Source organism: Ovis canadensis, chromosome 1 (assembly GCF_042477335.2).
Source record: "Ovis canadensis isolate MfBH-ARS-UI-01 breed Bighorn chromosome 1, ARS-UI_OviCan_v2, whole genome shotgun sequence".
Taxonomy (NCBI): Eukaryota; Metazoa; Chordata; class Mammalia; order Artiodactyla; family Bovidae; genus Ovis; species Ovis canadensis.
In genome coordinates this window covers 18,073,988-18,097,812 of record NC_091245.1, presented here as the reverse complement: position 1 = coordinate 18,097,812, position 23,825 = coordinate 18,073,988, and the positions used below count along the sequence as shown (strand labels likewise).

Sequence of the window (23,825 nt, the reverse complement as noted above, 5' to 3'; positions counted from 1 at the left end):
GTAATGCTCAAAATTCTCCACGCCAGGCTTCAACAATATGTGAACCGTGAACTTCCTGATGTTCAAGCTGGTTTTAGAAAAGGCAGAGGAACCAGAGATCAAATTGTCAACATCCGCTGGATCATTGAAAAAGCAAGAGTTCCAGAAAAACATCTATTTCTGCTTTATTGGCTATGCCAAAGCCTTTGACTGTGTGGATCACAATAAAGTGTGGAAAATTCTGAGAGAAATGGGAATACCAGACCATCTGACCTGCCTCTTGAGAAATCTGTATGCAGGTCAGGAAGCAACAGTTAGAACTAGACATGGAACAACAGACTGGTTCCAAATAGGAAAAGGAGTGCGTCAAGGCTGTATATTGTCACCCTGCTTATTTAACTTCTATGCAGAGTACATCATGAGAAACGCTGGACTGGAAGAAACACAAGCTGGAATCAAGATTGCCAGGAGAAATATCTATAACCTCAGATATGCAGATGACACCACCCTTACAGCAGAAAGTGAAGAGGAACAAAAAAGCCTCTTGATGAAAGTGAAAGAGGACAGTGAAAAAGTTGGCTTCAAGCTCAACATTCAGAAAACGAAGATCATGGCATCTGGTCCCATCACTTCATGGCAAATAGATGGGGAAACAGTGTCAGACTTTATTTTGGGGGGCTCCAAAATCACTGCAGATGGTGACTGCAGCCATGAAATTAAAAGACGCTTACTCCTTGGAAGGAAAGTTATGACCAACCTAGACAGCATATTCAAAAGCAGAGACATTACTTTGCCAGCTAAGGTCCATCTAGTCAAGGCCATGGTTTTTCCAGTGGTCATGTATGGATGTGAGAGTTGGACTGTGAAGAAAGCTGAGCGCTGAAGAATTGATGCTTTTGAACTGTGGTGTTGGAAAAGACTCTTGAGAGTCCCTTGGACTGCAAGGAGATCCAACCAGTCCATTCTGAAGGAGATCAGCCCTAAGATTTCTTTGGAAGGAATGATGCTAAAGCTGAAGCTCCAGTACTTTGGCCACCTCATGTGAAGAGTTGACTCACTGGAGAAGACTCTGATGCTGGGAGGGATTGGGGGCAGGAGGATAAGGGGACGACAGAGGATGAGATGGCTGGATGGCATCACTGACTCAATGGACGTGAGTCTGAGTGAACTCTGGGAGTTGGTGATGGACAGGGAGGCCTGGCGTGCTGCGATTCATGGGGTTGCAAAGAGTTGGACACGACTGAGCGACTGAACTGAACTGAACTACATTTTTGAAGGGCAATTTGGCAAAACTTGAAAAATTTCCCCCTCCTTTGACCCTGTAATCCCCTTCCTACAAGGATTTGTACCTAGTTTTTGGTACTAAGTCGACCTTCACAGAGATGTTTATAACTGCTCCCAAAATGAAAGCAATTAAATATTCATCAGTTGGGGATTGGTTAAATCAATGATGGGCTATCAGTGAGTCATTAAAAATCAGGCTGGGGAAAATATTTACTCACAGAGAAAATGCTCATTACAGATTAAGAGACAAAGCAAGTCATATCCAGAATGATTTGCACTGATATGAGCAGGCATGGTAAATTTTTCTACACCTGGACATGCTCTTTCAAAATGCTCCCTCTTGGCCCCGGCCGTCATGCTGTAAAGGAAGTCCAGGTTATCCTGCTGGATACGGAGAATGCAACACTGTGTGTGAAGAATGGGCCTAGCCAAGTACCCCACTGAATGCAACTGCATGAATAATCTCGGCTGGTCATGGGGAACAGAAGTGCCCAATTCCCTGTATCAAGAGAGATAACACATCATTGCTGTTTTATGCCACTGTGTTTTGGGGTGCTAATTCTATAGCAACAGATAGCTGAAACACCCTGTCTTTCATTTCTTAGATTTTCAAAATGTGTACAAATCGCTAGAACAGAAGCACCTGTGTCTGAGCACCCAGACTATTGTGCAAACTTTGAAGGCAGAGCCTTAGGGGACCCCAATGACTGAACCTCTACTGCTGGCCAGTCACCTGCAGCTTTCACAAGCATGGTCACGCACTAGGTGCTTAATAAATATTTATTAAATAAGTCAATAAATGTCTTAGTTAACACACACTGCAGCCAAGTGCGGTAAGAATGATCGTTTTATTATTACTCAACTGATACTCATTCATGAGAGAAAAATCAGAAAAACGCAGATATTACAAAAGAAGAAACGAAAAATTACCCCTAATTCTCCTACCCATAATTTCAATGAACATTTATCATCTCTGTAGGAAAGTCAGTCACATTACATGTGCATGTTTACTTTTTAAACTGTGATACACATACTCTTTTGTGACCCACTTTTTCCATTCAAAAATATCTTGACTGTCTTTCCATGTCAATGAACATATATCCCTGTTTCACAGCATTTTAAACAGATGCCTGTGTTTGCCTGTGGGAGTCACACACCCTTCCTCTGCCCCACCCTCCCACAGACCTGAGTCCTGCCAGCCTCGTACATTCCCTACGGCGCCATCACCTAACCATAGCCAACAGGACCCAGGACGAACATCTCATCCAAACTGACCCCGTCTACTTTCCTTGTCTAGAAACTCAGAATCAAGACCAGGAGAGAGTTGAGCCAGCCTTGAAATCGTCCCAGGTAAATTCTGGCATTGTGTGGTGGTCATATTCTGCCATGTGGGACAGGACACGCCTGTCTGTGAAGAGAAAGAGAAAGAAAGCAATAAGGAGGGATGCCGACCATCCTGGCAGCGGTATACTCTGAGTCCCAATCTCAGTCAGCATCTGACTGCACCCCACCACTGTTTGTGGGACACCTCTGTATCCCTTAATAAAGTCTCCTTTATTACCTGAAGTTGCCTTAAATATATTAACTCTGGCAACCAAAAAATTCCTAGCAATCATTACTCTAAGGAAACAAGGAAGAGGGGACTCTCAGCCACAAGACCAGGTCTCTGGAAACCAATAAAAAGAATACACAAGACAGAAGACGATTGCCCCAGCACCTTCTATAAGCCACTTTTCAAGTGGGGGGACCAGACTGGAATGCCAACTGCTCGAGGGGAGGGCTCCATAGCCGAGCAGTCAGGGCCTCCACTGAGACCACGGCCCCCACCTTCCAACCTCAGCAGCTAGCATCTGTTGGGCACCTTCCATATGCAGGGCGTGTGCGCGTGGGACATAGATGCACGTGGATGTGTCAAGTTCCATAGGTGGCTTTAGGCAAGTCACAACCACCTCTCCAGCTTCAGTCTTCTCATCTGTGAAAGGGTTGAACAGCACAACTCTAAAATCTCTCCAGCTCTCACATCTACTGATCTAAGCCCATCCCAGCACTCCAGGAAGAGGGCATATATAACAAGCCGCAGAAGTGGCATCAGACTTTCCAAACACCTATCCACTGTCTTCTGTGAGCCTGCCAACAGCCCTGCAGGGCTGGACTCAGCAGGCCACTCGTTGGGATGTGGAAATGAAGAGGCAGAGAGGTTAAGCAATCTTCCTGAGGATATACAGCCGTTGAATGGAAGAACTGGAACTTAAAATCCAATTCAAAGCCAGCTGCCCACAAATGAAGGATTATTTGACCTTTGTTCTCATGGTTTTGTTGTTGTCATAATTTTAAAGACAAGGAAAGCTTATATTTGGTACCGAGAGTCGTCAAATTCATAGTGACAGAAAGGAGAATGGTGTTTGCCAGAGGGCTGGGGAGATGGACAGTGGAGAGTTATTGCTTAATGAATAAGGAATTTGGGCTTGGAAAGATGAAAATTTTTCATAGATGGACGGTGGTGATGGTTACACAACAGTGTGAATGGATCTCATGCCACTGAATTACTATATGCTTAAAAATGGTTAAAATGGTAAATTTCACGTTATATATACTTTGCCACAATTTTTTAAATGAGGAAACCGAGCTCTAGCAGGATAAAATAAGTAAGAATAAACCCACTAATGCGAGTTCTGTGGACAGACAGGGTTAAATTCTCAGATCTGCTATTGGCTTATTTGCTTGACCTGGGGCAAATTTCTCTGAAACTGTGCCTTGGTTTCCTCCTTTATGAAGTGGGATAAAGGCAATATTTCTAGGACTTGTGATGAGGGTTAAAAGTGACAATTTTACATCAGTCACTCAGCTCTGCCCCTGGCACACAGCAAACTATTGACACACACCACTTATCATGACAAGGCTTCTCAACCCAGAGCTAGAAGGGCCTTGGAAGTCACCTGTTGCAACCCCTTCATTATGAAACCAAAGAGACTGAGGCTTAGAAAAGGACAATGACTTGCCTGAAGTCACCCAGCAAGCCTGTAACCTCCCAGAGTGGAGTGAACCACTGCCCCCTGAGTTCAGGGATGTCCGCCTCCAGGCAGACCACAGTGCTTTTTCTTTCTTAAGAGCTAAACTGCCATGGGTTTGGGACATTAATTTAAAGCCTCATGAGGAAGGGAGAGCTTCTCCAGGTTTTCAGGTTCTCACTTTCCATGTTCTAAAGTGTGAGTCAGCTCCGGTATAATAGGGTGAGTCAGCCAGCTCCTCGGTGATGAATGTACGTGTGACTGCCAGGTGGCATCCAGGTGGGGCTGGGGGTGGGGAAAGCGGGCACAGCCATACGTCAGTCGGGCCATAGCCGCTCACTCAGGAGGTGAGCTCTCTGCCTTCTTTTGAATCCAAATTGCTGCATGGTGGTGGTGAAGAGGTCCAGGTCTCACGCCTTCCATTTGCTACCCAATTCCTCCTTTGGTGTAATTTCAAGCAAATGGCTTTAACCTTGGTATGCCTCAGTCTATTCACCTTGCCATGGGTACATGAGTAAATCTGTTCTTGACCTCCCCATGAGGTGTGAGGAGGACCCAAGGAATGACATTCGAGAAGGTGTTTGGCACAGTTGAAAAGTTGCACCAGCATAAATGGTATTATTTCACTGGGAGTAATAAGGTTCTAAGACCAAAACAGCGCCCAGCCAGGCTATTTGTTTTTCCCATCAGTCCTTAGAGAATCTCGAAGAGCCTCCAGTCTCCTCGCTCTTCCCCAGGGTGCCAACCTTAAAGGAATATGTACTGTGGGCTAGACTTAGAGACTCTGGGGAATCCTCCCCAGAGCCCCACAAGGTAAAGATGATTCTGAGTCCCATTTGACAGAGAGGGAAGTGAGGCTCACAAAGAAGCAACTCATCACAGATGACACCACCAGCAGGATGGAGCTGGGCTACCAGACTTCTGGACAATTTCAGCACTGGTCTTCTCTGTGGGCTCAAGGAGGAAAGCTCCTGGGGAACTGCATCAGGTCCCCTCCTTCCAACTCCAGAGACCCCCAAGAAAGTAATACATGGAAATCGAAAGAGGTAGATCCCTGACACCCTGCAGTAAATCAGACTTTGAGAATGTGAACCACTGGAAAGAATACTACTGCAGTTACATTATCCATGTGTTATATACCAGTCGCCCCCACGATCATTTCCTCATTTCATATTTTCATTACATTTTTGAGGTAAGTACTGATATTATTCCCATTTTTACAGTTGGGGTAACTGGTGCTCAGAAAGACTGAGTAACAAGCCCAAAGACACACAGCTAGCAGATTTTCCTCCCCAACCTGTGCTCCACTCACTGCCTATCACTGTCCGCCTCCTCATTCATTTATTCTTTGCTCTGCTCATTTATTAAATATTCAGAGCCTCTTCCCTGTCCTAAGTAACTAGCTGGACAGAGAGAAGACAGGTATGCCTGAGCCCTTATCCCAAGGAGGTCATCATCTGCAGAGAGATACGGCTCAAAGAATTTAATCTCAGGGATAAAAGCCAGGCCCTGGCGCACCACTTGTGCCCGTGCTGGATCAGGTGCCCGAGCAGGTGCTACAGGTCGGAGTTTTTGTTGATTTTTTTTTTAATCGAGGTGCTAGAACTCACACCTACTACCTATGTCAACTTGAGCCAATCATTTCACTTCCCTTAAGTCTCAGTTCTCTCCTTTAGAAAATGGAGTGAAAAAAAGATTCATTTCACTGAATTCTTGTTGGGATTAAATTAACTGGAAGAATATTGTACTCATTCATTCAACAACTATGTATCACATCCCAGAGTGTGTCAGGTATCATCTTGGGTCCTGGGGATGCTAGAAGAAGCAGAAAACAGTCATTTCCTTGGAATCACGGAAAGGTCTTTTTAAGCTAAAAAAAAATTTTTTTTAATTGAAGCATAATGTGCATAATGTAAAAATTGGAACTGTCCAACCTGATGAGTTGTCACAAACTGAACACACACATGGAACCAGCACTCATTGCAAAACACCACCGGCAGGGTCAGGACTAGGGCAAGTGAGACACTTACCTCCTGAGTAAAATCTAAGGGGGTGCCAAAAAGCTCAGTCATCAAGACAAATAACGTTTTAATGCAATATTTTTTAAAAATCAAAACTAATGCCAAAAAAATTCATGATGACAGAATATCAAAATGTTAGGTAAAGACAGGATTAGTAACAATGCCGTGATGAGTCACATGAAAGCTTAGGGCAAAGGGAAATATCTGTAAGGCCGATCCTGCCTCATTTGCCTCACCATAGCCCCAGCCCTGATCACCAGCCCCGCTCGTGGTCACTACCATCCCTCCAAGGGTACCTATTATCCAGACGTCTAATCCACGGATAAGTTTTGCCTGTTTTTGAACTTTGCATGCACTAAACCGCACTTATTTGCATTTGGCTTCTTTCACATCTGTGAGCTGTAGCCACATTCTTGCATGCCAGGGAAAGATGCTTAAAAAGGGAAATGATGCGCTGGCTGAGTGTTTGAGAGACCAGAGAGGTGGCAGGTGGGAGGACGAACAAGCAGAGCTATAGCCAGGCCAGTGGTATGAAAGAAGGGGATGGAGTCCAGTGCCTGTTTTGGAAGGGTTGAGTCCACAGGGTTACTGGGTATTGAGGAGGAGGGAGAAAGAAGTGTCCAGGAAGATGTCAGATCTCTGGCTTGGCTATTTGGTGAGTAGAGGAAACGTCTCTGCGGTGGGGACCGGGAGAGATGGGAGAGGGTGATGATTTTAGACTTAATCATGGTGAAGGCTAGGAACCTGTGGGGCATTCAAAGGGCTGTCTTGGAGGCATCTGGACAGACAAGCCTGGTGCGGGAGACAATGGGGGGAGTGTTCCCTCAATATCCCCCAGCACTGGGGGATAGGGTGGTGGCCCTGCCGAGAGCAGAGGGCTGGGGAGAGGCACGTGAAAGGATAGAGAAGGAGGAGCTGCAAAGTGCTCTGCGAGCAGGCGGTCTGAACAGGTGCGCAAGTCAGAATGAAAATAGTAAACACGCCAGACGGTCCTGCCTGGCGCATCAGGCCTTCCAGGAGTCCAGCACAGTGTTTACCTGCAGCCTGGGAGGATCGGGGTTGCAGGACATCCCGCGGATTGGGGGCTCTCCCGTCCCAGCCCCTGGCAGCCCCACTTGCGTCAGCGGCAGCTGACTCAGCAAAAGCCGCCAAGGACGCTTGCCTTTAAAGGCAAAAAAAAAAAAAAGCGTCTTTCCCCGGGCAGCCTTACTCACTCCTGACTCCGGAGTTGCTAAGACCGCCCCCGCACAGCGGCCGGCGCGGCTGCGGCCCCGGAGCGCGCTAGCGTGCTCGCAGGCACGCACTAGGCCGCCCCGCCAGTCTCAGGGAGCCTTTTTCCTCCGACTGGCTAGGACTAGAACTGCCTGGAATCCAAAAGTTCGAGTTCCTTCCAGGGCTAAATGCACCCTCCTGCGAACAAAGCTGCCAGTGTGAGAGTAGTTTGGGGAGGGGTTACTTGGTCCTTCCAAGCGAAGCCCTAGGGCTTCACCGCCTCCTTACACTCCCCTTTAAATCTTTGGAGTAGGCTTGAGAAAGGGCTGAGACTTCCTCAGGTCCTTCCCTGCTCAAAAACCCTCGATGGCTCCCCACTCCCCGCTGAATAAAGCCCTAACTCCTATGCCTAGCATTTGACCCCGCCTCTTCAGCTTCTCCCACTCAGATTCCGCGAACTTCATCCCCTTCTCGCTCCCAACCTTCTGCACGCCCGCCGCAGGGGCTGCTTAGCCTGGCCCCTCTGCCCTAAGCTGCACCTCCAGGACCATTTGCTCGGTCTCCCCCGGCAACCCATCCCTCCAGGCTCACTTTCTTAGGCTTTCTCTGATGTTCCCTCCTTAGCTGGAGTTAAATCTGGTCGCGGAGGACTCAGCCATCCAAAAACTGAACTAGTCTACCTGCGAATCTAATATCTGGCCAGCGTCAATAGCGTCTGATGAGTTCACCTCTACACAGTACCTTCTAGGGATCATAAAGCTTTTACAATGAGAACATTTAGAAATGGAATTTCAAGCAAATGATAGGGCAAGTATGATGGGGTAGGGTGAAGGCAAAGCTGTTTTTCTAGCTACTCTGCTCTGTCTTCAAGTTCCACCCTGACCATAGCAAGGCAGTTTGATTGAATTTCTGACACCACAAATTGTGTGTGTGTGTGTGTCAGTCACTCAGTCATGTCCGACTCTTTGCTACCCCATGAACTGTAGCCCGCCAGGCTTCTCTCTCCATGGAATTCTCCAGGCAAGAATACTGGAGTGGACTGCCATTTCCTTCTCCAGAGAAACTTCCCAACCCAGGGATCGAACCCTGGTCTCCTGCCTCGCAGGCAGATTCTTTATCGTTTGAGCTACAGGGCAGTCATACATTATTTGGATAAACTTTTGTACATAATCTGTTTTTCCTCTGGCCAACTCAGGAGGGGATTGTTACGCTCATTTTACAGATGTAGGTCTTGAGGTTACAGAGAGAAGGGATTTGTTCAGTGATGTTTGGCAGGTAAACAGCAGAACTGGGACTCAGGAAACCGAATCCAGGGCTCCACCACCAGGCATGTGGTCAAGAGATTCTTTCTTCCCTTTAGCATTTATCCTTTGTCTGTCTCCTCTCTTTGCAGGTGATTTTCCCCTTGCCAAAAATGGCCTTCCCTCTGACCCACCTGCTGAACTCATATTTAGCCTACTAAACCTTGCTCAGCCTGCCTTCTCCCTATCCTGAAGCTCTCTCTACTCCCTCTCCTTCCTTTGTGGTACAAGATCTGCTCCAATACACATTCTCAGCCATGCACACCCAACTCAGTATTGTTGCTATGCACCTCCCCTCTTCATTCTCTCCAGTCTGGGGAATCCATAAGGTTAGCAACTCTCCCTGGAGAAGCAGGTTAGCAACTTCTCCCTGGAGAAGCAGCCACCACAGACAGGGCTGGACTGGAGAAGGAAAGAGAGCTTGATAGTGAGGGCACCCCGTGAGCTAGATGGGGCACAGCCACAGCTGGGAAGAGGTATACACAGTAGACTGAATGTATTCGGCAACAGGGAGCAGTGGAGAGACTTGGAGCAGGGAAATGGCAAAACCCAAAAGGTACTTCAGGGAACACTTGTGTTGGCAAGAAACAAGCAGACTAGCTGCTCATGTGTTCATTCATTTCTGCCTTCTTTCTTCACCTCTGTGTCTCAGCTATAGAAGCCATCCTCAAGGTGCTTAGTCTGGAAGAAGAGAAAAAGCACAGCAGCACACTAAGAAACATCAAAAGGTAAAAGGGAGAACAACTCCCTCGTGGAGGACTCAGGCACGCCTCCTGTAAGGGGCCCCTTCTAGAGGTGCTTTGTGCCATCTGAAGCACTTTGGCTTGATGAGGTGGGGGTGGAGGGAGTCAGGCAGAGGAAACAATCAGCAAAGGTACAGATGTGGTGAGTGCAAGTGTGAGGGGTGAGGCTAAGCCTGTAAACTAATGCCCTGAAGGCCGTGCTAGCCAGGCTGGACCTTGCTGCCTCTACGGAAACATGGGACATACAAACAGAAGAATGAGGGTCAGCACTAGAGGATGAGGACCAGAGGTGCCGGAGGCCCTGCAGGCAGCAGAAGGGAAGGAGGATGAGGTGGTACAGAAAGGTGAAATCGATGGGACTTAGGGGCTTGGGCACCAGATGAAGAGAGAGGTGGCCCCAAGCTTTCCAGGCTGCGCAACTGGGAGACCACAGAAATAGGAGCCACGGGCAGAGGTGTACCGATGGGGCCTGCCTTCCCTGCCAGGGCTTCTCCAGACAGGGAGCCCCCTCCCTTGGCCAGCACTGGACCCACAGCCCAGACAAAGGACTCCAGGGGTCATGCCCAGGCTCCTCCTTCCCAACAGAAAATAGCCCCTGCTGACCCCTTTCCTAGCGAAAGGGACCCTCAGGTTAACCTCAGGATTTCGTCCAGACCTTTGTCCAGACCTTTGGACTAGGGGTCTTTCCCTTCACTGTGTCTCAAGTAAGACACGAGTCCAGAAGAAGAAATAAGGTGAAATCAGATGAAATAAGGTGAAAAAAATACCATTACTACTAAAGGGGGCCTTATGTGCAAGTCAACATGTGCTAAGTACTTCATGGGCAGATCTGGACATTGTATGTCTCATGTTAGCACCTGAAGTTGGTGGTCATGTTCATTCCGGGTTAACCAGAAGAAAGCAGAGCCTCACAGGGTTGCACCTTGCCTAGGATCATACCGGGGCTGGTCTACAGCGGAGTTGGTTCAAATCCAAGTTCTCCTATGTTCTTATCACTCATATTTTTCACACTTACCTGTCACCATAGAGTCACATGTACTGTCAGGAGTAGAGAAAAGCTTCACAGAGGAGGTGATATTAAAGTCCTAAGATGAGGTAGGCATAGATTTTCAGGCAGAGGGCCCAGCCTGTGCTAAAGCCAGGCTTGGTTTACAAACAGGAATGTGGGGTTGGAGAAGGGAAGGGAGAAAATCACAGAGCGAGACCTCCTGTAGTCTAACAAACACTTAAATACCACTTACCACATAACAGAGGCTGCTCTAAACACTTCTCAAATATTAACTCACTTAATCTTCATAACAAACCTATGAGGTGGTACAATCATTACAACTAGTTTCCTGAAGTTATCCCTTGGCGGAGTGAGGACTCCAGTCCTCACTCTCACGCGCGACCTTGTGCGGCTCGGCTCCGAGTTTGGTCTCACAGCCGGTAATAGCTCCTCCATTTTGCTACTGGCCGCTGAAGCCCAGAGAGGTGCGCACACTTGCAGAGAGTCACACAGCCAGAGAATTCTCAGGACTCAGGGAGAAGTGGAGATCCGCAGCCAGAACAAGGTACCCAGCGGGCGCCCTCCCTCCCCACCCCCTCACTCGCCTGGACCGCGACCTGGGCCCCCTCCTCGGGGAACCCCGCCCCGGACATGCCTCAGTCCCCGCCCCCGGGCTCTGCCCACCCCTCCGCCCCGCCCCCCCAGCTTCGCTAGCCAATGGCTGGGGTCCTATAAAGGCGACAGTCGGAGTGCTCAAAGGTAACCAAAGCGAGAATTCAGACAGTGGGCCGCAGGTCTCAGCAACTAGCTCGCTAGGCAGAGGGAGGCCAAGCGAGTCGCAGACGGGGTCTCGAGACCAAAACCGAAGCGGGTTCCACACAGCGCAGCCCGCCCGCGCACCCGGTGCCGCGAAAGCCTCCGGCGCAGCGCGGCCATGGAGCCCACCAGCAAGGTGAGTCCGCGCGCCTGCGGGCCCTCCCTGCCGGGAACAAAGGCGCGGACCCCCGCTGATCGCTCCGCCGGCCTGGGCCTCTCCCCCGGGCCGGGGGACAGTGCCAGGGATGGGCTCGGGATCTGGCGGGCGCGAGGGCGCCGCGTGCGTAGGTGGCGCCCCCGCTGAGTAATTGGCTTCCTTCCGGGGAACCGCGAGGTCCACGCGGCCCGGCGGGGCCGGGGGATCCAGGGCCCGGGCGCGGCACGTCGCTCACGATCCTCCCCGGCGGCGGCCCCGCGCCGGCTCCTCCCGGGGCGGGGGAGGGGTCCGAGCGCGGCACCCATTGGCTGAGCGGGCCGAGCCCCCGGCCGGGCCCCGGCCCTTGAGCGCGGAGGAGGAGGGACCCGCCCCCGCTCGGCAGGCTGGGAACCGCTGCTCTCATTTCCCGGGCGCCACACTGGGCGCGCGGCCTGGTGTTGGGCGTTTTCTGCCGCCCCGCGCGGTCCCCGCGCCAGCCCTCTGGGGCTCCGAGGCAGAGGGCAGTCTGTTAAGGCCCGGGCTTCAACCCCAGGATGTCTAGCTGCAGGGCTGAGACGAAAAGCCCGCATACGAGGCTCTTTCCGCGTAGGGCAGGCCCCAGAGCTTTAGCCAAGTGGGGCGATGTGCTCCGAGGTGGCACGTTTCCCTGTTCAGGAGGGGCTGATGAGGGCCGCGCGGAGAGTGTACACCGGGGGCCGCCACCGCGATCCCGGGGGGGACAGGGGTTCGGGAAGGGGGCCCGGGCTTGAGTGGAAGGAGCTCGCGCCAGGGAGCTGCGGGACACGGGACTGTGAATAGTTTGCTTCCCGCGGGAGCAAACTGCCTCGATACGATCTCTTTTTTTTCCCCCTGTAGGACTTGCCCTACAGGGGATCTTTGTGACTTTCCCAGAATGACTCCTTTCCAACAAGTATTTACTGGGCCCCACCTTTTGTGTAGAGCCTTATTTCTTTCCTCCCTCCTTCCCCCTTCTATAGGATATTTCAAGTCCCTTTTTTTCGGGCAGGGAAGGCGCGAGTGTGTTTTTTCACCTGGTAAGGGTTAGCACTGAATTGCGCACTACCTTTCCTATGGGCGCTGGAGGTGTCCGGTGGAACTGAGCAAGGTTTTGACTGGGCAGAGAGGTGCGTGACAGTGTGGCCAAGCTGTACCCTCAGCGGGAAAAGGCGCCTTTGTGCCTGAGGAATCCAGACTTGCTTCACCAGCCCGCCCTGGCCTGAAGGGAGACCCTGAGCCCAGAACACATTTCCCGACAGTCATAGGTGAGCCGTTATGCTGCGGTATAACAAAATACAAATGAAATGAGAAGTTCTTTTAGCTAATGGTAAGCTTGCTATGTTAGCTCAGGGCTCTAGCAGGTCACTTAACCTCTCTGGGCTTCAGTTTCACTGTCTGTAAGAGAAGGATAACTTTTTCACTCCTTCAAGGGAAAGAAATGTCTGTTCAGCATATGATGCAGGACCTGGGTGTTTATTTGTTGAGTGGATAAGTGAATATTCTGAGTGGAGAAAAAAGTGGAGGAGAAATTCAACAGCTGCTTAATAGTTTACTAGGCTCTGGGCTCAAATGCTTTTCAGTATCACTGACCCTCCATATGGTTCAGGGAGGGAGCTCAGAGAAGAGAAGTAACTTTCCTGAATTCAAACATCTAGTAAGTGGCTGAACTGGATTTGAACCCCAGCTAATCAGAAAGGGCTTTCAGTCTACACTGTCCCTTTTCACCATGAGCCTTTCTTGAATTTTGAATGGAGGGGAGAGAGTTTAACTGACTTCCAGGGCTGTCCATGTGCCAGCCAGTTCTAAATGCTGTAGCAGGTGGGTGTTTTTTATGCAGTACCCTCCAAACTCTTGATTACCTGCTCCATCAGTAAATAAATTTGGAGTGCCTCCTTTCCAGTGGTTTGTCTGCATTTATTCTTGCCTGGGAAATCCCATGGATAGAGGATCTTGGCGGGCTATAGACCATGGGGTCACAAAGAGTCAGACGTGACTGAGCATGCACACATAAATTCATATACGGGCACTGTTATAATAATTGATTATATGAGTACGTAAAGTAGAAATTTCAAAAGGCAAATTACAGATAGCAGTTATAGTAAAAAAAATTTTTTTCTTTCTTTTTTTTTTTTTTCGCTAAACCTTCTACAGACCATCCTGTATACATTCTAGAAAAAAGCCCTTCCCTTTGGACCTGTTGACTCAATCAGCACGCCCCATCCTTTTGTGCAGGAGGTTAAACTGAGGCCTGGAGAGGTTATATCACTTGCCCAAGGTCTTAAAACCAGGGGTGTCTGATTCTGAAGTTTGCTTTGCTATGTTCCTCCTCATCTCCTTAGAACTGGGAAATGACTCATCTGACTTCCTTGCACTTTGTGGTGCTTCTCTGTGGCTCATTGTGATGTTTACCTGAGTGAAAAGTAGGGAGGAGACAAGTTGAAGACCCTCTTATTCCAGCCGGGGGAGTTTGCTCACACTCCCTACTGGGCAGCAGACAAGGGTGAGTCCTGCCCCGAGATGTCTTGCCCAGCCCTTTGTGAAGACTCCTCAACTAGTCCTTCCTGGCACCCTAATCACACCCCAGGACCTCTGCCAACTCCATCCTCCATACAAAGGAGAAATGAGAAATCTGCGGGGTTCCTCAACCCTTCAGTGGTACAAAGAGCATAGGCTTTTGAAGTCCTGCACTTGTGGTTTTGAATTCCAGCTTTAGCTCAGTTACCGCGTCCGCAGAATGATGTCATTTTCATCATTAGAGTGTCTGCAGGAACTCGGAAATAAATGTGTCTGTCTGTCCCCATGGATGCTCCATAAATATCCCTTGCTTCTCTGGACTCCCATGATGCATTGCACTTACCTGGGCCCTAGGTGACCTGGGGTTACCTAGGTTGCAGCCTCTATACAGAAGTCTGGCAGTCTGGCAATGGGAGCCTTTGGGGAGCCCCAGCATACCAGGGCTGTATCACTTGTTCAGGCAAATCCTTAAAGTTCCAACTGGCCAGTTCTCCACTTGGGATTTGTCAGGAAGCTGGTTTGCAGAGCAGAACATGGGTGAGAGTGCCAAGCCCCTAAATGGGTCCACTGATGGGGCTGCCCTGCCTTCCCTGTGAGGGTGATACCAAGACATGATGACATCACGGTTCAATGGAAAATGACTTTTCCAAGGTCATAAACTAGCCTCCCAGCACAAAACACACTGCCACCCTTTCTGGGATGGCCCAAGAAGATGATAAAGGAAAGTCCCCAGCAGGGACCTTCCAGTGCATGGCCCAACCCTCCGTTTGACAGATGAAAACAGAGGCCGGAGAAGGAAAAAAGCTTAACCAAGATACAGCTGTCCAAAAATTTGAAATGTTTTTCGCTATTTTCTTTAAATACTTCCTCTTCCACACCACTTTTCTGTGTCACCCTCCGTTCACCCCAAATGAGCAGGAATTCTCAGACTCTAGGACTTTCCAGGCTCTTTCTGGGTGCAGTCTAGTAGTTGGGTTAGATATCATTTGACCTGAAAGCCTTCTGTGAAAGGAAACAAGACATCCTCACAACACTATGCCTTGGGGATGTGACTCTCCTCAGCCTTGGTTTTCTTCTCCATAAAATGGAGGTTCACTCCCCATGGTGCTTGTGGTGAGACCGGTCCTGTGCCCTAAACCAGGGTGGTGGCTGTTTTAAATGGAAGGGCCCTTTGCACGTTCAGTTTGGGTGTGCAGACATTGTAAACATCTCTATAATGATCCTTGTCCCATGCTGAGCTGTTTCGGGACCAACCCTAACTGGCCTGGAGCTGGGTCAACCCCAAATCCCCCCATAATCAGCTTGTGACTCCAAGGAGCTCAGCTTTACCCAGTCCCTCCTGATCAGGCACTGACAGGATGTCAGGGCCTAGAGCTCTGCTCCAGCTCCAGGGATACAGTCGTCCAGTTCTCCCCCAACCCACCCCACCCTAGCTGGCAGAGCTGGGGAGGCCTAGGACAAAGGAGAACTGTGCAGCATTGGCTTGGGACCTGCAACCTCACCCTTCCCCCACCTCACTCCTGGGCAGAGAGGTAACAGAGTCACTCAGCGTCCCCAGGATTGTGGAGGCTGAGAAGCCTCCTGGTTGGACTTCTGGGCTTAGAGAGGCTGTGTCTAGGCCTGGCCACCACAACAAACCTCCAACTGTTACCCACCTCATCCATGGGAGGAGTGGAGTGGAGCCTAAGGCTCTACTGTCTGACCTCCAGGCCAGGGAGGCAGTAGGTAGTGCATAAACACTGGGGTTCTGCAGTAACTGGGCAGGGCTCCCATACCTTGAACTCTGGTAGACTGAGGACAGTTGACCCTTTCTAAGACTTCAGCACCAACACTTTGCTGGCTTTTGCTTCCCAAGGGCCTTGGCACCCTGGAAGGGGAGAGAGCTCTTGCCAGACCCCAGCTTAGAGAACCTTTGGCTACTGAGGCCTCTGCTGGACAGGACATCTGCCCAAATCACCTAGCCCAGAGCTCACTGGGGAGTGAGGAGGAAAGGGCTCCACTGGAAACAGCTCCACCATTTCACCCCAGGCCAGCCATGCCTCTTGCTGGAGCTTTTTTCCCCAACTGTAACTGGCTCAGTGATAAAGAATCTGCCCACCAATACAGGACTCACGGGTTCAATCCCTGGGTCAGGAAGATCCCCCAGAGAAGGATATGGCAACCCACTGCCGTATTCTTGCCTGGGAAATCCCATGGACAGAGGAGCCTGGTGGGCTACAGTTCGTGGGGTCTCAAAGAACTGGACACAACTTGGCGACTAAACAACAGAAATAATACCTACCTCTCTAGGTCAGGTTGCAAGGTTTTTTTTTAAGTTACAGAAGTAATGGAGCCAAATATAGAGAAGCATGCAAGGTAAGAGTGAACATCTTCTCCCAGTTGTAATTATTGGATATTTACCCCTCACAGACCTCTTTTTGTGCATGTGTATATATGTGCCTATAAATGGAGTTTAGAGTAATTGGATCACACTTTCTACATAGTTCTGTGCAGCCCTGTGCATTCCCTCCTGCTCACCCACCAATACCTATGGTGTTTGTCTCTGCACGTTTAAGCACTTGCCGTGATGTAAAGTGATTGTCTCCTCCTTCCTTACACACAGTGTGCGTTCTATACATTGCTTACTGCTTTTCTTTTCTCCCTGGCACTCTTTTCATATCAAGTACATATAGGTGTGTTTTATTCTTTCCAACAGGTGCATAATATTCCATTACAAGATGTCCTGCCCGATTAAGAATTAAGTGATTGTCCCCATCACTCTCTTTCTTCATGCCACTCACCACCTGATATATTTTAGGTATATCAAGGTTCTACCTTCCCACTCCCCACACTGCTGCCCCATCTAAAATGTCAAGTTCCATGAAGCAGGGATTCAGTTTAGTTTGTTGCTGAATCTCCATTGACCAGAACGGTGTTGGGGACCTGCACTCAAGTACTGCCTTTCCTTAGTAATATAACTTCTTATTCTTAGGAAGCCTCTTTTATGGAGAACAGGAGATCTTAGGGGAAGGAATTTTTCCAAGGTCGTACAAGTAGGGGAGCTGGGACTTAACCTTGTCAGCTGAGAGGGTTGGGGTTGCATATTCCCATAGTCTTATCAAGTTAATCTTTTCATAGTCAAATAGGGGCGTACCTCCCCACTGAACAGATCCCTCTCTGGGGTGTTGGCTTCTCCACATGCCCAGGTGCTGGCTCAAGGAGTCAGTTGTTTGTTTGCAATTAACATCTTTTTGAAAGGTGATTTGGTTTTGCCTGGAAGGCTTTGAAAAATCCTGTGCAGCTATTATATGTTGGGTTTGCACGCCGCCATTCAGAGCACCTGGGACTTAAAGTAGAGACTGGCAAATTTTTTCTGTAATGGGCCAAATAGTAAGTAAATATTGTCAGCTCTGTGGGCCGCATGGCCTGCTGTTGTAGCACAAGGGGAACCGTAACAATACAGTCTTCACAAACAAGTGTGGCTGTGTTACAATCAAATGTTATTAACGGTAACTGAAATTTGAACTTTTTTTTTTGGTTGTGCCATGTGGCTTGCAGAATCTTGTTCTCCAGCCAGGGATTGAACCCCAGGTGCACAGCAGTGAAAGTGCTGAGTCCTAAGCACTGGACCACCAGAGAACTCCCCTGAAATTTGAATTTAATATAATTTTCATGTATCACAAAGTTTTGGTCTTCTCTCCCCGCCCCCCACCCCCAGCCACTTAAAAATGTAAAACCCATTCTTAGCTGGCAGGCTGGATTTGACCATGACCACGGGCCATAGTTGACTAACCTGGGCTTAGAGCAAAATCAACCCAAGTGGCCAAGAGGTTTCTGAGTGTGGGTCTGGGCTGTCCTGGCTCAGACAGAGCAAGGCACAGCAAGTTGCTGGGATGAAATGTGACCTACATAGGAAGGAAGTACCAGGTAGAAACCTTGTTTCCTTTCGGGCACCAGTACCCGGAAGCAGAGGGAAGACATGAGCAGGAAGGATTTGGCAGCAGAAACCCCTCGAAATGAGGCTTCGCAGCAGCCAAAGGCCTTCTGGCCATCCACTTTTCCCTCTCTGAGCCTCCAGGCTCTCCTCCGAAGCGAGAGCAATCTCTCCCCCAAAGCCTGGTGGTGGTGGTTAAATCAGGATGTGGAAGCAGCCCTGGCATGCTGCCCGGGGCCTGGCTGGTGCTGCCAACGCTGATAAAAGTGGCAGCTCCCTCCTCTACTCTCTGCTTTAAAGATTGACGTGCACCTTCTTGCTTCTAGGGCCACCGCGGGGTGCAGGGGTGGCTCAGCTATGCAGAAGTCCTGACGTCCCTGGAAGGTTTGAAGAAAAGGGCTTGGAGAAGAGTAAATAAATGCCTCAGGTCACCTGAAGGTGATGCTTCCCAGGGTTATCACACTTCTTGAAAAGACCTGGAAGGCTGGAAGAGTTCAAAGAGTAAAATGTCTGTCCAGGAATCCAAAGAACTCAAGTCCCAGGACTGGCTTCTGTTTGCTGAGTATCCTGGCCCCTATCTTCTGGCCTTAGCCTCCCCATCTATCATGGGAGAGCATTACAGCAATTCTGCAGTTTCTTCGGCTTCTTTTTGTACTGACCAGAATTTTGTTCAAATGAAATCTTAGAAAAGAAATGTACACAAAATAAATTAAAAAGGAGCTGTCATCGATCCGATAAGCCCCTGCCCCATCCTTCTTAGAACTGGGGGCCATGCAGTCCTTGTTCCTTGTTCCGACGTACCCCAGGGCCATGTCGGAGCTGTGGAAGGAGGAAGGGATGCGAGCCACCTGTGGCTCATCCCAGCTCAGGGACCCTCCCCCCAGACCCTCCTCCCACAGGGAGTGACCTACCCCAATGGTGTGGCCATATGCCCTCCCTCTGCCAGTACTGACCAGGAGAGCCCAGGGCTAGAGTGTCAAAAGGCTACGCATGATGTTTGGCAAGTTATGTGACCTGGCCAGGCCCCCCAGCATCTCCATGTGTGGGAGGAGAGGTCCCAAAGCTGGCAGGTACCTCATGGGTGGCTTCCTGGGAGAGGGAGAGCTCTCAGTGGGCCTCAGGACCCCCACAATTGGGGTGGGGGTGGCAAGGGATGGGGGCGTGAGAGCCGCCTCTGTGCAGGGCCCTGAGCCCAGGCATTTGCCTGGGGCACCCCTCAGAGAATCAGGGTTTGAACTCAGAGGCCTTTACCTCCCTGTGGGGTGGGGTGGAGGCTGGAGAGTTACTATTAGGCTTTTTTCAGCCCTCAGAGCTGATGTTCCAGTCCTCATCAGGGGTTTGTTACATGACCAAGTTGGAATCTGTTAGGATGAGTGCTGGGCTGGGGGGGATACTCACAGAGCCAATTTTGCCCGAAACACTAATTTCGAAAGTGACCGGTTACCTTTGTACAAACATTCAGCGCTGCATCCTACTCTGGGCACTCTAGGTCCCATTCAGTTCCCAGTGTGGTGGGGGAACAGCAGTTGGGTATTCCCCAACTGCTTGGAGCAGAAGCTGAGACTATAGAGGACACGGCAAGGGCAAAGGTCTGGAATGGCAAGGGGTGTTCTAGAAGGTAGCCCCACCCCCAGAGGTGGTCATAGGTGGCCAGGGCTCTCAGATTCTGGGCTCTCCATTGCTCCTCCACCTGTATAAAAGGCTTCCATGAGAAAGCCATGAGCTGTGAAACTTGGAACCCTTCTCATCAACTAGTCCATCAGCTTGGCACATAAATAAATACACTCTGAATGAATGGACTGCATTGCTGCCTTTCAGTTCCAGCCACAGGGCTGGTGGAGGCAGATAGCTTCCCATCCCTCCCTGATTCAGCAGACACCTGTCAAGTGAACTCTGCCGGCTCCTTGATGGGCATTGACCCAGAACTCAGCAAGCCTTCAGGGAAGACACTCTTGCCCCATTTCCCATGTGAGGAAACTGAGACCCAGAGTCAAAGCCACCACAAAGACCAATCTCAAGGTGAAGGGAAACAGCACTCTGCCTTTCGGTCTGGGTCTCCTGGTTCCTAGTCCAGTAGTGATCACGCTGGGTGTGGTGGGAGCAACAGGGGCAGAGATGGGCGCTGTGTGCCTACCCAGGAGCAGGGCCATGCTCCTCCCCTGCATCAAGCATCCAGCCACACTGAGCATGAATCCGACTGTGCTGGGCCCCCCACCCTCCCCCTGCACATACTGTTCTATCTACCTGGAATGCAGTCTTGCCGCCGCTTCTCCCTTTGGCAGACTCCCTGCATGTCCTTCACGGCCCAACTCCAGTGTCACCTCCCAGGAACCCACCTTTGATTGATCATCCCAGGTGAAATTAGAAGTTTGTCCCTGCAGGGCTCCCATAGTGCCCTGGATGAAGCTCAGATCACACCAGTTTCCCCCTTCCCAATGGACCGAATGCTTTCCCTTGATGTCAGGAAAGGGCTGGGAGCATGAATCACTAAGCCTTTTAGTAGGTCGTGATGCAACAGCCTGCCTGGGTGGAGTGCATATAACCCCGTGGCTGGGTGGGCAGGTTTTCTAAAGCAGAGTTTGACCTTGACAGGTGGCAGCCCCCACTCCCAGAGGCACAGCTGCTCAGCAGGGCCCCCAAGACTGACTTCAGAGGCCCAGAGACCCCTGGTACATCAGAGCCAGACTGAGACAGAGCCTGTAGTAATAGTACTGATCCCCCACACAGCCCCTCCTGCGGTGTCATTCGGGCAAGGGTGCGATTTTTAGCAGATCCGCATATCATTTGTATCATTTTTCACTTATGTTTGTTTAAATTGCTGTGTTCTAAATAATATGAAACCACAAGACTTGTAAAAAATATTTTTGAACAGGTGATACATTCATGTGATACAAAATGACAAAATGTACAGAAGGATGGAAAATGATATTTTTTCCATCTACCCTGCCTCTGCCACCCAGATCCCCAAGGTACACTGCTACCTTTCTTGTACATTCTTTTAAGTAAATAGGTATGTATATTCTCCCCAACCCCAGCCTTTTTTTCCTCCACACAAAAGGTAGCATACAACACACAACGTTCTGAAGCCTTGGTTCTTACTTAATTATAACAGGAGGATTATGCCAAATCTCTACCTAAAGAGCTTTCTATTTTAGGCACCCTATTATATAGCCATGCCACATTTCTTCAAATCATAGGTTTGCGTTGCTAGTTTTCTGTTTATTCTTGTGTGTACCAGGAAAATACATATCTTGAATACCATTAGTATCAGATGATGGCCAACCCCAAGGCCAGCCCCAAGCTGACGCCTGTGACTCAGAGGCAGAAAGCTCCCGTGTGTGGGGCTCAACAGCCACTGTCAAGCCCGCCTGTCCTTGGGATATCTTCCTCTTACTTGGTCCTAGTGGTCGCCCTGGGAGTTGGGCTAGGCCAGGCCTCTTCCCAGAGGAGGTCTGTTGGGCACTCACCACCCACCTGGAACCGACAGTCCGGGGTCTGAAGACTCCCCAGGCAGTTGCAAGGAGGTTCTGGGAGTGCTAGGGTATGCTGGGCAGGGTGGGCCGTGAGGGGCCGGATTGAAAAGGAGTACAGCCTGCCGGGAGGAAAGCCCCACGGTCTAGGATGAGTGGCCAGAGTTTGGCCAGAAAGGGGCCACGGGGAGGAAGGACCCAGCTTCTCCCCTGCTGCCCCAACAAGAAATGGGCTCTGAACTCCGGCCGGCTGAAACCTCCTTCCTCTTTCTCAGCCTCTGACGTGAGAACCTTGGCTTTTGCAATCGTTGGTCTGACAGCTTCTAGAGAATGAAAAGACCATACTAGGAACGTGTCTAATTAACACCTAAACCCAGCAATACCTGTGAGGATCTTGAAGTCAGGGCTGCTTCTGGGTTCTGGGCCGAGGAAGGAGGGGAGGCCGAGGCCCATAGCAAGGCCGTGGCCAAGCTGAGGTTCTCCCCACCACGGGCAGGTGTGGCTCCAGACCCACGCCTCTACCCCTCCCCTCCAGTGCCAAGTTTGGTGTGTGATGCACCTGGTGAATACCTGTTGTTTCTTCGGCGTCCCACCCCCAGGCTCCATTCTCTCAGTCAGTTAAGAGCCTGCCTTAACTGGCTTCTTCATTTTACAGGGGAAAAAAAGAGTTCTCTCCCTTTCTCTAGCAAGGCACCTCACTCACCCAGGCCCTCTGCCGGCTGGCCTCCTCCCTGCCTGCTGCCTTCCTGTCCTTGCCTTCCAGGAGACACAAACCCCCGCCCTTTTTCTGCCCCAGCCCCAAACAACCCGGGAAGCTCATGGTCTCGGGATGGTTGTCTTGAGCTTCAGCCTGGTTCTCTGCAACCCCCTGAGTGAGTTGGAACTGCTCTCCACCTTGGTGTCCGCCCTGTGACTGGAGGCAAGGGTTTGCAGCAAACAGGGCCCCGGAGGAACAGGGACAGGGATCTACCTGGTGGAATTCACAGCGCAAGGAAGTCAGGGGGCTGGAAGTAGAAGCTGGCATCCTCATCTCCAGATCCAGGGTACTTCCCCCACCCATCTATGCTGCTCTTCCCACATCATACGGCACCCCCTTGCATTGGTTCCTGGGCCTCCTAATCAGAATCTGGGTCCACCTCAACCCCAGGATTCACCAGGGCAATGAGGTGAATGCCAGGCCCTGGCTACAGAGAGGGAGAAGACCCTAATTCCCCTCTCCCCAGGAATGAGTCTGGCCAGCCCCGTGTCTAGAAGTTGGCAGGGCTGGTTTGGGCACCTGAGGTCAGGAAGTGGCCAAGTTTCTTGGGAGAAGAGCTGGTGTGGTGCCAGGAGGCAGGCAAGATAACTGAATGGGAACCTGCCAGCCAAGCCCTGCCCTCTAGTAACCTGGGCCCCGACATGCCTGTAACAGTGTGGGTTTTTTTTTTGCTCTGTAGAAGCTGACGGGCCGCCTCATGCTGGCCGTGGGAGGGGCAGTGCTCGGCTCCCTGCAGTTTGGCTACAACACTGGCGTCATCAACGCCCCCCAGAAGGTGAGTGCCGTCCCGTCCTTGGCTTCTCAACACCAGCAGACTCTGCTGTGCACCCTCACCACACCCTACCCACATACATGCTCACCCCGCCTCTCGGATGTTGGAGACATCACCAGCAAATACTCCAACCCTGATCGGGTTAGACACTCGTAGCTCTGGCCTTGGAATCTTAAGGCCCACAGAGTTGCGGGATCGTTACAGATCACCTCGACCAACCTCCCACCCGGCACAGCCATGCTCCGCGTAGTGCTGCATTCATGCGGCCTTTGGGTTACAGAGGCTGCCTTCTCTCACCTGCTGCTCACACCACACTGTAAGGCAGGCAGGCGGGTAGCCATGCCCACTCCTACTCTGCAGGTGTGGGGAATGGCCAGAGCCTGCCCGGCATCACCAGCTACTAAGAGATGGAGCCAGGAGGCAACATCAGTCTGCCTCGGTGGCCTCCACGCCAGATGGTCCCTGAACCCATGCTCTCACCCATCCATACGTGGCACACTCCCTTGTAAGGGAGCCCACTCTAGGCTGAAACTGCCTGTCTCCTTGCAGGCCCTAGGGCCAGGCAAAGCAAAAATGGCTTCTTGTCCTAGGAACCAGGGCGGGGTACATATCTGTTTACTCCCTTCTCCCCACAACACACCCCAGATCTGTTCTCACTTGTTCTTCTGAGTGTCTGGACAGGGAGGGACCCCAGTGAGCACCTCCAGCCTAGCCAGCCCACTGCTTTAGGGAGAAGGGGAAAGGAAGGAGGCAGGAGAGGAGACTGCGGCAAGTTCCTCCTCTATACCAGGCCTGCTGTGTGCATTCATAACATTGGGCTGTGGTTTTCACTTTATAGACCTGAACATCTCGGCTCAGGGCAGATGAAATGACCAGCAGGCTCAAGGTCACAT

The 23,825-nt window shown here is 50.6% G+C and overlaps 1 protein-coding gene and 1 long non-coding RNA gene across 2 annotated transcripts in view; both read left to right on the top strand.

Moving 5' to 3' along the window:
- The first annotated feature begins 11,226 nt into the window (after nucleotides 1-11,226).
- Nucleotides 11,227-23,825, top strand: part of SLC2A1 (solute carrier family 2 member 1) — a 28,055-nt gene continuing 15,456 nt past the window's right edge. The window contains exons 1-2 of the mRNA XM_069588294.1: nucleotides 11,227-11,488; nucleotides 22,840-22,935. Coding sequence (XP_069444395.1) covers nucleotides 11,471-11,488; nucleotides 22,840-22,935 — 114 coding nt within the window. The 5' untranslated portion in view covers nucleotides 11,227-11,470. The remainder of the gene's footprint in view (nucleotides 11,489-22,839; nucleotides 22,936-23,825) is intronic.
- LOC138439633 (uncharacterized) lies at nucleotides 12,487-18,663 on the top strand. Its single transcript, XR_011256784.1, has 2 exons — nucleotides 12,487-12,771; nucleotides 18,260-18,663. It is a non-coding gene; the product is annotated as an uncharacterized lncRNA (long non-coding RNA).